This window comes from Myxine glutinosa, chromosome 3, assembly GCF_964187855.1.
Source record: "Myxine glutinosa chromosome 3, kmMyxGlut1.1, whole genome shotgun sequence".
In the NCBI taxonomy this organism is placed as follows: Eukaryota; Metazoa; Chordata; class Myxini; order Myxiniformes; family Myxinidae; genus Myxine; species Myxine glutinosa.
In genome coordinates, this window is record NC_136263.1 from 51,614,628 (window position 1) to 51,633,231 (window position 18,604).

Sequence of the window (18,604 nt, forward strand, 5' to 3'; positions counted from 1 at the left end):
TGATGTTTTCATAGCTGTGAGACTCAATTATATACCGCATGCCCATACACAACAGCAGTGAACGATGGAGCCTTTAAGACAAGGGTATTTAACTCATTTTGATTGTGGGCCAGAACCAAAATTCCATAGCACCTCGTGGGCCTTATTCTCATCTGCAACAAGAAGCAATCCATTTAACTCCTGTTAGGTTTTACCTCCCCAAACCCTGGTTACGGTGCACATCAGAGTCTCGAGAGGGAACACGGCAGAAAGATTTGTTATTTTGAGTGTTCTAATAAACCATGGTAAAACCACACCAATGCAATTGTGAAGAACAAAACAAGTAATTGTATTAAGAACTCTCACTTACACAATAATAACACTCTTAAAGAAAGTACTGTGGCGGACACAAGCAAGAGGACACGAATTCAACGCACCAGCAGGCGGCGCGAACGTCCAGGCGGGGAACTGGAAGGCATGCCCCGCCTATCGACCGATCGGCCACGCCCGGGTACTAGGCGTGGCCCCGGCACATATATGCGGGCTCCAAGCTCAAGCCGGCCCAGTGCTACAGTTTGAGCTTCTATTTATATAAAGCAGTAAAGTATGTTTGTTTGTTTGTTTGTTTGTCCTCTTCTAACTCGAGAACTACTCATCGGAGAGCAAAACCAAAGGCATATTCGGAATCAGTACGTCTCAGAGCAACTACAGCACACCTTAAAATTTAAAAAACTTCGCGTTTTAAAATTATGACGTCATCAGCGTATTTCGGAACGTTAATTTTTAAACTTCATATTCGGAATCAATACGTCCCAGAGAAACTTCGTAACGTAAATTTTTCAACTTCATCCGATTGACATGGGACCAACGGCATGTGACAGAGAGTGAAACATTTATTTGACGACATTGACTTCCGACTTCCGGGTTCAGAATGTGGGACCAATGCCATTTGACAGGGAATAAAAAATAAATGCGACATTCAATTGACGACAATGACTTCCGACTTGACTCCCCCCTCCCCCTCCCCCCTCCCCTCCCCCCTCCCCTTCCCCTCCCCCTCCCATCCCTCCCCCTTCCCCTCCCCAGCCCCCCCTCTTCTCCCCTCTCCCCCTCCCCCTCCACCCTCCTCCCCTCTCCCCCTCCCCCACCCCCTCTTCTCCCCTCCCCCCTCTTCTCCCCTCCCCCCCGTTCCCCTCCCCTCCCCTCCCCCCTCCCCTCCTCTCCCCCGCCCGGCAATGCCGGGTACTTCTGCTAGTTCCTAATAAAGACTCTTTTGATTATCCAACGCGTTGCGGCCTACCTTTTTGGCAAGCAAGTTGTGTGCGTAGCACCGCACTTCACTGGTGACCCCGATTGGTTCAGCCGTTGCTGTCCACCGAACGCGCCATGGCCAACAACACCGTCATGGTAAAACTCCCGGAGTTTTGGGAAGCACAGGCCGATGTGTGGTTCGTGCAGGCCGAAGCACAATTTCAGCTTCGAGGCATAACAGCGGATGAGACCCGTTACTACCACGTGGTCGCCTCCCTCGGGCCCGGCACTGCCGCCCGAGTCATGTCCATCCTGCGGCACCCGCCGGTCGACCACAAGTACGGGGCGCTCAAACGTCTCCTCATCGCCACGTTCGGCCTCACGGAGATCGAACGGGCCGACCGCCTCCTGGACCTTCCCGAACTCGGCGACACACGACCATCCGTGCGGATGGATCATATGCTGTCGTTGCTGGGTGACCAAGCCCCGGATTTCTTATTTCGGGCGCTCTTCCTACGCCAGCTACCCGCACAGGTACGCCTCGCGCTGGCCGGTTCCAAAATAAAAGAACCCCGCGCCCTGGCTACAGAGGCCGACAAGTTCTTCGCGGCTTGCGACACGCGGTCGGGTTACGGTGCGGCCGTCGTGGATCCCGAGGCTGATGCTGCTGCGTCCCTCGTGGCCGCTGCCGCGCCCCGCCCACCACCACCACCACCGAGAAAACCGCGGCCGCCGAAGCCCCCGCCGCCGCAAGCCTGGTGCTCTTACCACTCCAGGTTCGGCCACAAGTCTAGGAAGTGTTGCCCGCCGTGCTCGTTTGACAAGTCGGGAAACTACCAAGCCGGCGCTCGGTAGCGGCCCTGAGGGTCGGCCATTCCGGCAGCCTCCTCTTTATCACGGGCACCTTGTCCGGGCGCCGTTTCCTCTGCGATACAGGAGCGCAGGTAAGCGTCATCCCAGCCTACACGTCCGACAAGCGAACCGCGGGCTGAGGCCCCGCGTTGCTTGCCGCCAACGGTACACCCATCCGCACGTTCGGGAAGCGCTGCCTCTCCCTACGGTTCGGTGGGCAACGCTTTCAATGGTCGTTTGTGACCGCCAGCGTGCCGATGGCATTGCTCGGTGCGGACTTCCTATGTGCGAATGGGTTGTTGGTCGACGTAAAGCACAAATGGCTCGTCCAGGCAGAAACCTTTAGCTCACTCGCTTGTTCACTGAGCAGCTCGTTGAGCGGCTCACTGAGCGGCTCACCGAGCGGCTTGCCAAGCTGCTTGCTGGAGGGTTCCGTCCCGGCGAGTTTAGTTTGCACGCTTCCGGCAGCGGACGACTTTACCCGCCTCCTCGCTAGTTTCCCGGCCCTCACGCGGCCCACCTTTTCAGCGGTGGCCGTGAAACACGGGGTGGAGCATCACATCCCCACGGTCGGGCCGACGGTCTATGGCCGGGCACGCCGACTCGAGCCCACGAAGCTCGCCGTGGCGAAAACGGAGTTCGCCACGCTGAAGTGGCTGGGGATCGTACGGCGCTCCAACAGCGCTTGGGCTTCCCCGCTGCACATCGTGCCGAAGCCCGGCGGGGGATGGCGGCCGTGCGGGGACTACCGCCGGCTCAACGATGCCACCACCCCCGACCGCTAACCGGTCCCGCACATTCAGGACTTTTCCGCCCGGTTGGCCAACACGACCGTGTTTTCGAAGGTGGACCTCATCCGGGGCTACCATCAGGTCCCCGTCCAACCGGTCGACGTCCCGAAGACGGCCGTCATCACTCCTTTCGGCCTCTTCGAATTTCTGAGGATGCCCTTCGGGTTGAAGAATGCGGCTCAGGCGTTCCAGCGGCTTATGGATAGCGTCTTGTGCGACTTACCTTTCCTGTTCGTCTACCTGGACGACATCCTAGTCGCGAGCGCGTCCCGGGAAGACCACCTGCTCCACCTCCGCACGCTGTTCGAACGCCTGGGCCAGCATGGCCTAATCATCAACCCTGCCAAGTGCCGTTTCGGTGTCACCACCATCAACCTCTTGGGGCACCGCATCACCAAGCACGGGGCCGTCCCGCTACCGGCCAAGGTGGAGGCGGTCAGGGATTTCCCGCGGCCCCGCATGGTCAAGGGGCTCCAGGAGTTCCTGGGCATGGTGAATTTTTACCACCGCTTCGTGCCCCACGTCGCCCAGCTCCTCCGCCCCTTGCACGAGGCCCTCCGGGGCAAGCCGGCAAAGGTGACATCGCATGGTCGGAGCCGATGGCCGCAGCGTTCGCAGGCGCAAAGCTGGCTCTGGCCGACGCCACCATGCTGGCGCACCCGGTGCCCGATGCACCGATTGCCCTCACCACCGACACGTCGGATTACGCGGTGGGCGTGGTGCACGAGCAATGGGTGTGTGGTGCTTGGCAACCGCTGGCGTTTTTCAGCCGGCAGCTTCGCCCGCACGAACGCCGGTACAGCACCTTCGACCGTGAGTTGCTCGGGCTCCACCTGACGGTCCGACACTTCCGCCATCTGCTGGAGGGCCGTCCGTTTACGGCCTTCGTTGACCACAAGCCCCTTGTGTTCGTGATGGCCAAGGTCGCTGAGCCATGGTCGGCACGGCAGCAGCGCCACCTCTCTGCCGTGTCCGAGTACATGACGGACATCCGTCACGTGGCGGGTAAGGACAACCCGGTGGCGGATTGCCTTTCCCGGTCCGCCGTGCACTCGGTCCACCTCGGGGTCGACTATGCCCGGATGGCGGAGGCCCAGACCGCCGACCCCGGCGTCCCCGGCGTCCAGGCCTTGCGGACCGCTGTCACGGGCCTCCGCGTCACCGAGGTGCCGTTCGACGTCGCGGGCACGGCCCTCCTATGCGACGTCTCCCTCGGCCGGCCTCGCCCCATCGTGGCCGCTGGCTGGCAGCACCCGGTGTTCGACGCCATCCACGGCCTGTCCCACCCTGGTGCGAGGGCATCCCAGAAACTCGTCGGGGCAAAGTTCGTCTGGCATGGCCTCTGGAAGGACGTCCGCGACTGGGCCAGGACGTGCCTCGCATGCCAGCGCGCAAAGGTCCACCGCCACACTCAGGCACTGTTGGCCCCGTTCATGGTGCCCGAGCGGCGGTTCGACCACGTGCACGTCGACTTGGTGGGACCTCTGCCCCCCTCGCGAGGGTTCACCCACCTCCTCACCATGGTCGACCACACCACACGGTGGCCGGAGGCCGTCCCATTGGCGGCGACGTCTGCGGCTGAGGTGGCGCAAGCCTTTATCGCCACTTGGGTTGCCCGGTTCGGTGCCCCCTCGGACATCTCGTCTGACCGCGGCCCCCAGTTCACCTCGGAGCTCTGGGCCGCGGTGGCGCAATGGCTCGGGGTGAAACTACACCGCACCATGGCCTACCACCCCCAGGCCAATGGCCTGTGCGAGCGCTTTCATCGCTCCATGAAAGCCGCGCTCCGGGCCAGCCTCTGCGATGGCGGCTGGGTCGACAGACTCCCCTGGGTCCTGCTGGGCCTCAGGACGGCGCCCAAGGACGACCTGTGCGCGTCCTCGGCGGAGCTGTTCTTCGGGCAACCACTGCGGGTACCGGGTGAATTTATCCCCGACTCCACGGCTCCTTGGTCCGCGGCACAACAGCGCTCCGCCCTTCAGGAGACCGCCCGGAGGTTCGCCCCGGTGCCAACGGCACACCACGGTTGCCCGCCTTCCCACGTCGCCCCGGAGCTTCGCATGGCCAAGTACGTGTTCATCCGGCACGACGCCCACCGGGCACCGCTACGGCCCCTGTACGACGGGCCCTTCCGCGTGTTGGAGGCCGGGGACAAATTTTTCACGGTCAACATCGGCGGTGCCCCGGATCGCATTTCCGTGGACCGCCTCAAGCCGGCCCACCTCGATCCGGACCACCCCCTGCCAGCGGCTCTGCCTCCGCGTCGAGGCCGCCCCCCGGCGGTCGGACCCCCGGCACCCCCCAGCCCCGCCGTCCCGCCACCCCCCAGACCGGCACCCATCGCCAGGGGGCGTTTCGGCCGGGTCATCCCGCTTCCCCGCAAACTCACCCTTCAGGTGCGCGGGAATTCTGGGGGGGCGCGTGTGGCGGACACAAGCAAGAGGACACGAATTCAACGCACCAGCAGGCGGCGCGAACGTCCAGGCGTGGAACTGGAAGGCATGCCCCGCCTATCGACCGATCGGCCACGCCCGTTTACTAGGCTTGGCCCTGGCACATATATGCGGGCTCCAAGCTCGAGCCCGCCCAGTGCTACAGTTTGAGCTTTCCTAATAAAGACTTTTGGTTATCCAACGCGTTGTGGCCTACCTTTCTGGCAAGCAAGTTGTGTGCGTAGCACCGCACTTCAGTACAATGAAAATATCACTTGCATCAAATGAACAATATATATGATGGTACGATCATTCTCCAGGCTAACCCCCGCTCTAGCAGGGAAAATGGCCTTTAAAATGCATGTTGTGTGTGTGTTGTTGATCATTCTCCAATTCTCTCAAAGCAATAAACTCACGATACGCCAAACTTGAGTGGAAGGTAACAATCCTAAAGTCCGTGCACGAATCCCTACGCGGGGTAAATTTTGAAGTCGTGCAGAACGACGAGAAAAGGCTGGTATCGGCACAGCGGCGGACGAGGAGTTACGTGGTCGATATGGGAATTGAGCCGATATGGGAACCAACGGCAATCAACACAATGATGTCGATAAGGGAATTAAGCCGATATGGAAACCAACGTCAATCAACACGATGAGGTCGATATGGAAACCAACGGCAATCAACACGATGAGGTCAATATGGAAATCCCAACGACCAAACACTGGACAAAATGGCAGATCGGCCTGTAATGGAGGCTCTTGCTTTCCTGCCAACAATGACTCACGCTTGGTAATAAAACCTGAGATGCAGGTTTAATTGCAATCGCAATATAGGACGATGTCGCGGGCAATCCCTTTCACGGGAATCCTCAACTCATTCGCATGTCAAGAAAGTCCGCTCGCAGCCTCGATGCAACTCACAGCTGTCTCCTCCTCTCCCCAATCTCCTCCTCTCTCCACTTCTCTCCTCTTCCGGTTTCTTTGCCACGTTTTCCTATTTCCTCAAAAAACATTTATTTTTACCTTTCACTGAAGTCATCTCCATTTCACACAAAAATCTTAACAACAATATTACCTGAAACTAAAAATATTCTACAAGTATATAATAACAACAAAGGCAGAAGTGACGGATCTGTAACACTACCTGGTATATAAACTTAAGCAAACTTGGTGGCATAATGGTTAGACATGATGATGCATCAACCCTTCATTAGTGGGAACGAATAAAACAAATAGCTTATCAATCTACTGTATTATAATTAAAGCAAGGCAAACTATGAACGGTCTGGGTAGTGTGGTGTATGTGAGCAGTGCAGTAGCTTTTGCTCGTCCATGATCTTGTCAACGCGGGGCCCGTATCATGAGTGACCCAGGTGGAGAGACAATTCAAGATGAGGTCTGTGAGGCGGGAGTGGGAAGTTAATGGCAAACCACGCTTTGTATTATTTAACATGAGAGTGCTCGGCAGTACCCTGCAAACGGTATGGACGAATCATTATTTATTTTTATCAAGGCATTATTCACTTATTATTTGCATTAATCCTATGATCTTATCTTTCGCTCTCTTCTGATGTACCATACTCAGTTACATCGCATTGTTTTTGCTGAAAATGCTTCTTGGCAAGGGTTATACTGTGTGGTTTACTATTACCTTCCAAGTATCTATAGCTTGATACTACTTGTTTACTGTGAATGCTTTGTTTTATATTCAGGCCATTGCAGATTGCAGATACCTGCAGATGCTGAAGCCTTGGCTCCAGTGTCAGTCACTATCTGACAGTGTCGTCAAGCTTGCTCAAGATCTGCGTCAAGGTCGAGAAGGACTCGTGAAAGGATCAGAGCTCAGCAGTGGCTTTATAAAGGATGAGCGCTGGGATCTGCTTACTCTCGCTCTCACCATGCGGGATAACGGACGTGAGTACAATTGCATTTGGGTACAGTCGTGGATGTAGTGTTTGGACGGTTTTCTGTTATCTTATTGAGGCTGTTGTGTGAAGCACATTGTAAATTTGAGGATTGTGCATTATGATGGCTATATCAATGTGGGTCGTGTAAAATAACTACATTAAGCTTCAACCATACCCATCATTAATATTTATATTGCAGTGTAGAACACCAGTGTATTGTAAATGTGTTATGTAGACTTGCAGCACTGCATTAGTCTTTTGTGTTTTGCATATATCTGTATTTTTACAATCTTTGTCGTAAAGCTTTAGAGCCTGTAAAATTTAAAAACGAAAAGTACAATTCGAACAAATATTAAGAATTACAAGATGCAATTTGAAAATGTGGTACACCATCAATAAATAAAGAATCCAGAAGAAGTCATGCAGAACATGATACTTGCAAAATCCACCCCTCCCCCAAAAAAGGTTGCCATGGATACATCAAATTGTCAATTTCATTGATTAAAATTGACGATCTTAATCAAAGCTCGGGTCAATCGGATTAAAATTAATGATTTTTCAGGTGAAAATTGATGATTTTAGAATTTTGACCTTGAGTTGACCTTTGACCTTTTGACCTTAAAATAGTTGGTTACCCAATTCAGTGAGTCTTTGGTTTCTCTTTGGAATAGTTAGTTTCCCAATGTGTCAGTTGATGGATAAATAAAATCCATCCATAAAAAGATGACAAGACAGGTTGTAATTGTTTGTGACACACATACACACACACCAACACACATTCTCATCGAATCAGACCGCGATCCTTGGCACAGAATCTTTGAGAGTGAACCGCGAGATTGTCGAGGCTTGGTACTCTGATAAAAACTCCATCAACTGACACATCGACTTACACCCCACATACTGTACATAGCACTACGCAATCAATTACAACGTCAAAAACGGCAGTCATTTGAATGCAGGGAAACCCTGTGATTGGCAAGGACTTGGACCAATCCATCACGTGAACTGTCCCCCAACGGAACTTAATGGTTAACACAACACTCAACGCCTCTGAGGAAGACAACTTGTTTGTTCTTGAAATGTCAGGCTATTAATAAAGAATTTTTAAATTATTTTACTGCTCAGTGTACAAAGTGAACAATAAGAAAATCATTTACAATATGAATCCTGAGCTACAAATCATTCGACATATATATATATATATATATATATATATATATATATATATATATATATATATATATATATATATATATATATCTATATATTATATATATATATATATATATATATATATATATATATATATATATATATTGTTACGGATTCGTCACTTCCGTTGTTGTGGTTTTCATCCACTGTAAACATTTTTGATTCCATGTACTATTATTGTTGTCATTTGAGGGAAATAGAGATTACTATTTTCAAAAGGTAAAAAAGTTAATGTTTTAAATCAAACCGGAACCGGACGACGTCGAAGAGGAAGAGGAGGAAAAAAAGGCGGAGCGAGTGAGTCGGACAAGAAGCCCAGCTGCTTCGAGGTCTGGAGCGAACGATTGGCGAACGAGGGTCACGAGTGAACTTTGGGTTTCCCGGGAAAGGGATTCCAGTGACAGAGTTGTTATCGCTGTGACAGATCAACCTGCGTGTCAGGTTTTGCGGATGATTCCGACGAGAATCATCGGAGTGCCGTTACGCCACGAGAACGGGCCGTCGGCCATTTTGACTCGCGCAGAATTTGTGCTTCGCTCAAGGTTTTTCACTTCGCTTCAACCATTTTCACAGCATTCAGACGTAATCTGGTGTGTGTGTGTGTGTGTAACGTGGCTTTTGAGTGGGAAATCTGCGGTTCGCCGATTGAGGGCCGTGGAACGTCCATACCCATGGAATCATGGAAATCCATGATTTCCCGGTCACCTTGAGGGCGCCTTTGCGCAGCTTTGGCCGCGTGACTGTGACTGTCATCCGAACGGGATTCTGATCTCGATTAGACATCATTCTGACGATCGCTGGAGCGGATCGACTTTGGCTTGATGCGGGAATAGAGACATTGGGGAATGTTCTTCTTTTCGCTCACTTGGAGCACAGTGAGTTATATTGTACGAACCTGATGGTACCATCATAGGGAAAATATATTGGTTGTACAATTGATTACAATTGTTGTTGTACTGTTATTCTTGTGTGATCTTAATACAATACTTGTTTCTTGGTAACAATTGGTGTGGTTTCACCATTGATCTTTGACATACAGAATAACGCATCTTTCTGCCGTGACTCCTCTCGGGGCTCGGAGGTACACCGTGACCGGGGTCTGGGGAGGAGCACGTAACAGAAATTGGGGGCTCGTCTTTACTGATCAAATTCCCTAACATTCGTCTGGGATAGAATTCCCTAACATTCCCCAAATTCCCAAATTTGGAATTTTTCTAACATTCCCAAATTTTTCAAAAAAAAAAAAAAAATTGAAATTTTTTGTGTGGAGGTTAATAGGTGTTAACTGATAGTCACCATGGTGTTTGACGCAGAAAAGTTTGCGGCGTCCCATAATGAGGCACAGTTCCAAGCGTTAAATAGATCGGAACTCTTGATATTGGCCAAATATTTTAACTTGGAGGTCCGAGTTAATATGAAGAAAGCAGAGATGCATACATTGGTGGTTGAATCTCTGGTGGGACAAGGAACATGGAAAGCGGTAGCCTTGGATTGGTTACCCGAGGAAAAAGAAAATGTGGAGCTCCGGAAAATGGAGATGCAACTGCAGAGCCAGGAAAGGTTAAAAGCAGAGGAAAGGAAAGCAGAAAAGGAAAGAGCAGAACAGGAACGAGAACTCGAGGAGAGAAGAGCAGAGGAAAGGAGAGCTGAAAGGGAACTCGAGGCAAGAAGAGCAGTACAGCAACGAGAACTCGAGGAGAGAAGAGCAGAGGAAAGGAGAGCTGAAGAAGAAAGAAGAGCAGAGGAAAGAGCAGAGGAAAGGAGATCCGAAAGGGAGTTAAAGGAAAGTGACATGGAGTATCAGAAGGAACTTAAACTCAAGGAGCTGGAATTAATGGGAGAACGGAGAGAAGTAGTATCCATGCCGGCTGGTTCGACAACTAGTCAGAACACTTGGGATGTTGGCAGGCATGTGAGGCTGGTTCCATCCTTCAATGAAAAGGAGGTAGCCAATTTGTTTTACACTTTGAGAAAGTGGCTCAAATGCTAAAATGGCCTGTGGAGTCCTGGACTATGTTAGTGCAAAGTGTTCTGGTGGGTAAAGCTCAAGATATCTATTCGGCTTTACCGATTGACAATGTGCAGATTATGAGATAGTGAAGAAAACCATTGTCAAAGCCTATGAATTGGTCCCTGAAGCTTACCGGCAAAAATTCAGAAATGCCAGGAAGAGGGAGAGTGAGACCCATGTGGAGTTTGCCAGAATGAAGGAAACCATGTTTTATAGGTGGTGTGACTCGAAGGGGATTGGGAAAGACTTCAACCTGTTGCGACAATTGATGTTGGTGGAGGAATTCAAACAGTGTGTCCACGCGGACATTAAAGTACATCTGGATGAAAAGAAAGTACCAGAGTTGTACGATGCAGCAACCGTGGCAGATGACTATGCCTTGACACACCGGATGGGATTCCACAAACCTAACTTCCCGCCGAGAGTTAGCCAGGGAGTTATGGTAAATCAGGGGCGGAGAACAAATATTCATGGAGGCGGCCTAGAGATGACTATGGGGACAAATCTGATACCGCGACTTTTGGGGATCAGAAGACTACAGTTCCAAGACAGACTTATCTTCCGGGGGGCCCGAGGCAGACCAGGAGTTGTTCCTCCGGGCCTACTTGCGCTTTTTGCAAGAAACCTGGGCATTTGATGTCCCAATGTTACGCCCTGAAAAGGAAAAATCAGGAGCGGAGTCAAACTAGTGCAACTCCGAATGCATTGGCAAATGCGAGAAATCGTCCTTGGAGGACAGTGCCTTGTGAAGGTTCCCATGCCAAAGTTATGGCATCACAGAACGACCTTGTTCAAGAGTGTTACAAACCTTTTATTTCAGAGGGGTTTGTGTCACTGGATGGAGACTTAATGAACCAGAGACCTTTTAGGGTATTGACGGACTCAGGAGCACATCAATCTTTGATGCTTCAGGGCATTTTGCCATTGTCAGAGAAGACTGCAACTGGTGTTAGTGTTCTTTTACAGGGGGTTGGTGGCTTTGTTAAAGCTGCACTTCACGTCATCCATTTGAAGTCTGATTTGGTGTCAGGACGGGTCACCGTAGGTTTTCAAGCCACTCTTCCTGTAAAGGGAACCTCTTTTGTTATCGGGAATGATTTGGCCAGTGGTCGAGTTTCTGGTAATCCGATGTTTGTTGAAAAGCCTAGTATGGAAAATAACCGCACAGTTAGAGCAGGAGATTCCGGGTATCTTTCCATCCTGTGCCGCGACTCGTGCTATGGGTAGGAAGCGCTCTGAAGAGAAGGAGAAGGAAGGCGATGTGGATTTGGATTCCTTAGAGGTATTGGAGGAAAATTCTGAAAGAGGTAATAGGAAAGGGAGTGACATCAAGGAACTTAAAGAAAAGGTGGTATCTGGAACCAAAGAGGAAATGGAGTGTCCGTCGGAGACATCTGGGAGCGAGGTTGAGCAAAGGTGCTGGTCCGAAAGAGAATTGTTGAAGAACAACACGGAGATTCGGAGATCCGGAGTTTAATTGGTAAAGCCGTTACAGAGGAAGAGGCTATGAAGATACCTGTTGGTTACTTCATGAAAGGGGAAATACTCATGAGAAAATGGAGACCACCGGAGGTGCCAGCAAACGATGAGTGGAAAGTTCATGACCAAATTGTGGTGCCACCGCCGTACCGGAAGGAGATATTGAGTTTGGCGCATGAGACACCTTTGGCCGGGCACCTTGGAGTGAACAAGACCTGTGACAGAATATTGGTACATTTTTTCTGGCCAGGATTGCGACGTGATGTGGCGGAGTTCTGTAAATCTTGCCATTCTTGCCAGCTGGTGGGAAAACCTAATCAGAAAGTCCCATCCTCACCTTTAAAACCAATTCCAGCTTTTGAAAAGCCATTCAGCCGTGTCATAATTGACTGTGTAGGCCCTTTACCTAAAACTAAGGCTGGACATCAGTATTTGTTGACCATCATGTGCGCTTCCACAAGGTTCCCAGAGGCAGTGCCTCTTAGAAAAATTACTGCAGCAGTTATTGCGAAGGCCTTGATTAGATTTTTCACTTTGGTTGGCCTACCTAAGGTCATCCAGTCTGATCAGGGTTCCAATTTCATGTCAACACTTTTTCAGCAAGTGGTACACCTGTTGGGAGTGGAGCAAGTAAGATCAAGTACTTACCATCCCGAGAGCCAAGGGGCCTTGGAAAGGTTCCACCAGACATTGAAGAATATGATCAGAACGTATTGTTTTGAATGTGACAAGGATTGGGATGAAGGAATACCCTTATTGTTGTTTGCTACGAGGGAATCTGTTCAGGAGTCATTGGGGTTCAGTCCTTTTGAACTTGTGTTTGGACACGCAGTGCGAGGACCGTTGAAATTGGTGAAAAAACAGTGGCTACAGGAGGAGTCACAGTCAACAGTGGTGGAGTATGTGTCAACGGTTAGGCACAGATTGGCAAAGGCTTGTGAAGTTGCGAGAAGAAACTTGAAAGTGACACAGGATAAAATGAAAGTGAGACATGACAAGAAATCTCAGATAAGAAATTTCAGTCCTGAGGACCGAGTGTTAGTGTTGCTTCCTGTACCAGGTCAGTCACGACAGGCTAGATATTTTGGTCCCTATGCAATCGAAAGAAGGGTTAATGAAACAGATTACGTGGTGACAACTCCCGACCAACGGAAAAAGCGGCAGCTGTGTCATGTCAACCGACTGAAGAAATATTATGAGGAAGCCTGTGGAAGAAATGGTTCCTGTTTCACCTGTCGTGCCTGTAGTCGGGGTGCAAGAGAATCCAGAGGTTGAGGCCGGTGTGAAGTTTGGTAACTTTGATGACCAGGCTTGTCCCAGATTGACGAACACAGAAGTGTTGAGTCATTTAGATGAGAAATTAGGTCATTTGACGAGGGAACAACAAGGACAACTATCCAGCCTAATTTTTGAATTTGCACATTTGTTCACAGATGTACCTGGTCGTATTGACCTGGTATATCATGATATTGAGGTGGGGGAAGCCACTACTGTGAAACAACACCCCTATCGGGTGAACCCTGTGAAAATGGAGTATCTTCGGAAGGAGGTTCAGTATATGTTGGAGAATGACATCATCGAACCAAGCAGCAGTGAATGGAGCTCACCATGTGTGTTGGTTCCAAAAACCGATGGCAGTTTTCGCTGTTGTACGGATTTAAAACGGGTTAATGCAGTGACCAAGACCGACTCATATCCCATCCCAAGGATTGATGACTGTATTGATAGAATAGGCCCAGCTAAATTTGTAACTAAGTTTGACTTGCTGAAAGGGTATTGGCAGATTCTTCTTACTGATAGAGCCAAGGAAATCTTGGCTTTAGTCACACCAAATGGGTTGTATCAGTACAAGGTTCTTCCCTTTGGATTGAAAAACGGGCCTGCTACATTTCAACGGCTGATTAATAAGCTTATTGCAGACCTTGTGGGGGTGGAGGCTTATCTGGATGATGTCATCATCCACACCATGACCATGGAAGATCATATTAAACAAATTCATGCATTTTTCAATAAACTGACCGAGGCAGGGTTGACCATCAACTTATCTAAGAGTGAGTTTGTAAAAGCACAGGTGGTGTTCCTAGGCCATGTAGTAGGTCAGGGTCCGGTGCAACCGGTGACAGCCAATATAGAAGCCATTGATCGCTTCCAAGTTCCAAAAGGGAAGAAGGAGCTTCTGAGATTCTTGGGTATGGCTGGTTGGTACCGGCGGTTCTGCAGGAATTTTTCTGATGTGGTAGCCCCTTTAACGAATTTTCTGAGGAAAGAGACCATGTTTGTTTGGGATGACAAATGTCAGGCTGCCTTTGCCCACGTCAAAGCAATATTAATGAGCTCTCCTGTCCTTGCAGCCCCGGATTTTCAAGCACCTTTCAAGTTGGCCATTGATGCAAGTGATGTGGGGGCTGGGGCAGTTCTATTACAGGAAAATGAGGATGGAGTGGATCACCCGGTGTGCTACTACTCCAGAAAGTTTAACAAACATCAGGCAAATTATGCCACTGTGGAAAAAGAGACCCTTGCTCTCCTACTTGCGCTTCAGCATTATGAGGTGTATCTGGGAACTACTACCTTTCCTACAAAAGTCTTCACTGATCACAACCCCTTAACCTTCATTCAAAAAATGAAAAATAAAAACCAGAGGTTGATGAGATGGAGTTTGGCTTTGCAGGAGTTCAACTTGGAAATTGAGCATGTAAAGGGCAGGGACAATGTCGTTGCTGATGCTTTGTCCAGAGTGAACTAACTTTGGAAATGTCTGTAGGTTGTTTGGAAGTTTTGTTGCTTTATTTTGGGGAATGTTAATTATTGTTGCTCACGTGAATTGATAATTTGGGTGTGAGTTTTACTTTTGTTTGTTAAAACAGTTTTTGCCCGCAAAGAAAGTTTTCACTATGTTCAAACTTTCTTTCTTGAGGGGGGGAAGTGTTACGGATTCGTCACTTCCGTTGTGGTTTTCATCCACTGTAAACATTTTTGATTCCATGTACTATTATTGTTGTCGTTTGAGGGAAATAGAGATTACTATTTTCAAAAGGTAAAAAAGTTAATGTTTTAAATGAAACCGGAACCGGACGACGACGAAGAGGAAGAGGAGGAAAAAAAGGCGGAGCGAGTGAGTCGGACAAGAAGCCTCGCTGCTTCGAGGTCTGGAGCGAACGATTGGCGAACGAGGGTCACGAGTGAACTTTGGGTTTCCTGGGAAAGGGATTCTTGCGACAGAGTTGTTATCGCTGTGACAGATCAACCTGCGTGTCAGGTTTTGCGGTTGATTCCGACGAGAATCATCGGAGTGCTGTTACGCCACGAGAATGGGCCGTCGGCCATTTTGACTCGTGCAGGATTTGCGCTTCGCTCAAGGTTTTTCACTTTGCTTCAACCATTTTCACAGCATTCAGACGTAATCTGGTGTGTGTGTGTGTAACGTGGCTTTTGAGTGGGAAATCTGCAGTTCGCCGATTGAGGGCCGTGGAACGTCCATACCCGAGGGTGTGATTTCCCGGTCGCCTTGAGGGCGCCTTGGTGCAGCTTTGGCCGCGTGATTGTGACTATCATCCGAACGGGATTCTGATCTCGATTAGACATCGTTCAGACGTAATCTGGTGTGTGTGTGTAACGTAGCTTTTGAGTGGGAAATCTGCGGTTCGCCGATTGAGGGCCGTGGAACGTCCACACCCGAGGGTGTGATTTCCCGGTCGCCTTGAGGGCGCCTTTGCGCAGCTTTGGCCGCGTGACTGTGACTGTCATCCAAACGGGATTCTGATCTCGATTAGACATCGTTCTGACGATCGCTGGAGCAGATCGACTTTGGCTTGATGCCGGAATAGAGACATTGGGGAATGTTCTTCTTTTCGCTCACTTGGAGTACAGTGAGTTATATTGTACGAACCTGATGGTACCATCATAGGGAAAATATATTGGTTGTACAATTGATTACTATTGTTGTTGTACTGTTATTCTTGTGTGATCTTAATACAATACTTGTTTGTTGGTAACAATTGGTGTGGTTTCACCATTGATCTTTGACATGCAGAATAACACATCTTTCTGCCGTGACTCCTCTCGGGGCTCGGAAGTACACCGTGACCGGGGTCTGGGGAGGAGCACGTAACAATATATATACATATATATTCATATATATATATATATATATATATATATATATATATATATATATATATATATATATATATATATATATATATATATATATATATATACATATATACATATATACATATACATATATACATACATACATATATATATATATATATATATATATATACACACATATATATATACATATATATATATATATACATACATACATACATACATACATACATACATACACACATACGTATGTATGTATTGTTTTTGGCCCTATCTCTCAATTGTTAAGAATCAAGAATCACTTTTAAAATTCTAGTATCTGGAGATACAGGTCTTCAATAAAATCTATCCATCCTTGTTGTTCATCCTGGTTACACATAGAAAATTTGTCCTTGTCAAACGCCCAACCTGTCCACCTGGTTTCGTCCAAATCCATCCATAACCTTTTGAGATATCCTGCTCAGAGACAGACAAACAGGAGTCTGCCACTTAGTCAGTCTAAACCCAAAATATTTCTGCATTCTCTTTGCAATACACTTCAATAAAGTGATGCACTACACGCAATGCAATAATGATGCACCTGCGATTAAATCCTGTAATTGTGATCCTTTCATATTGCCGTTTAAGCTCGGTGGTGAAAACAAGGTTTACTGAATTAAAATGCCAATATTAGCATTGTCTGTGTCGCCGTTTATCTGTAACGCTTTTGTGTTGAGGCTTCCAGCTCACAGATGGCAGATGAGACAATGGATTGGATCGCTCTATTAGTTGAAACCATACCTGCAGTGGGTGTTGGTGTTGATGTGTGTATATGCGTGTGCCTGCATGCATGCGTACGGACAAACGTGGACATGCATGCTTGTATGTGCGCTGGAGTACTATCGATGTGGCTGCACAATAACTTTGCTCTCTCTCTCTCTCTCTGTCTCTGTCTCTGTCTCTGTCTCTGTCTCTGTCTCTGTCTCTGTCTCTGTCTCTCTCTCTCTCTCTCTCTCTCTCGCTCTCGCTCTCGCTCTCGCTCTCTCTCGCTCTCTCTCTTTGTAATCTGAGCATCGTGGGTTGTTTTGCTCATACCAGGAGGCTCCCTGGTGAATGTGAAAGATAACATACATCTTCGGTGATGAAGTGCATGCCATTAGAACAAAGTCTTTCGGTTTATTACCTGTTGGCACACAAACTGTTTAAAAAGAGGTGGTTTACAACTATTATTGCATTACCAAGTTCCCGTGTCGGTCATCCATCACAATGATTGCTGACCTCTGAAAAGGGAACATTATCTGAGGTTCACAAAACATATTGTGCAGGGATGTCAACTGATGATCGCTGCTGCTTCGGAGGATTTTCTTTTATTTGATGGAACCTTTCAGCTGATGATATTGGTCATGACTGCAAACCCAGTAGGGTCTCCAGCCATGTAATAATGTCAGTCAAAGGCTGTCAAAAAGTAGATGAAATGTGTGAATGCAATTCAATAATTGCATTCGTACAACTTCCGATTGCTTAAAAATAACGGTGATGCTTCCTGGTTGTGAATGGTGGGCAAAACACATTGTACCTATTTGGCAGATGGCACTTGTGGCTGTCTAAATACGACCTGGTCTCACCAATCATAGTTAGAGGTACATCATTAACGATTGTGTGTGTGTGTGTGTGTGTGTGTGTGTGTGTGTGTGTGTGTGTGTGTGTGTGTGTGTGTGTGTGTGTGTGTGTGTGTGTGTGTGTGTGTTTTTGTGTGTTTATATATATATACAGACTTGGCATTTAATATGGAATATTTTTTTTGTGGGGGTGAACTTACTTTTCAAAATGTCTTAGAACCAAAGGTTCATTGGAATTATGTTGAAATTATTCTAGATTTTGTTAATGTGACCTTTAAAAGAAACAAAAACCACATTTGACATTTCGAAATAAATAAATTGATCCTTGAAAGTGATGTAAACTGATATCGAACTCAATTCACGGACAGTACTGTGTTAAACTTCTGTACATTTTCCAGAAGTATCTTTTTATTTTGCACATTAGCCAATTTGTTTTTTTAACAAAAACAAAAGTTAAATTACGACTGGGATTACGGACAGTAAAATTACAGTTCAGTACTTCGTGTAACCCCCACGAGCATTCAGGAGAGCACGTACACGTTGAGGCATGCTGTTCACGAGATTTGCCAAGGTTTGGACAGGAATCGCTTGCCATGCAGTGACAATAGCCTGCTGCAATTCACGCACAGAGGTCGGCTGCTGGTCCAAGTGGTCGATTTGACACGTTAATTCTGCCCACAAGTTCTCTATCGGATTCATATCCGGGGACATGGCAGGCCACTCCATATGCTCTACACCACGGTCAGTAAGAAAGTGTTGGATCATGCGAGCACGATGAGGCCGTGCATTGTCATCTTGGAAGACAAAGTTTCCTCGAAAGGCTGCACGAGCAAATGGAAGCATTGTTTCTTCCAGAATGGCCCTGTACTTGAACTGGTTCAGGTTTCCATTCAGAACAACCAGGTCAGTTTTGCCCCGTGCATGAAAAGCAGCCCAAACGGTCACCCCACCACCTCCAGCTTGGACTCTTGGCACTA

General features: G+C 48.5%; 1 protein-coding gene across 3 annotated transcripts in view; it reads left to right on the plus strand.

The window, feature by feature from the left end:
- The window catches only part of LTN1 (listerin E3 ubiquitin protein ligase 1), a 390,185-nt gene that overhangs the window by 135,289 nt on the left and 236,292 nt on the right, over positions 1 to 18,604 (plus strand). For all 3 annotated transcript variants that reach the window (XM_078774055.1, XM_078774056.1, XM_078774057.1), the window contains one exon: positions 7,017 to 7,218. In XM_078774055.1, the coding sequence (XP_078630181.1) occupies positions 7,017 to 7,218 (202 nt within the window). The remainder of the gene's footprint in view (positions 1 to 7,016; positions 7,219 to 18,604) is intronic.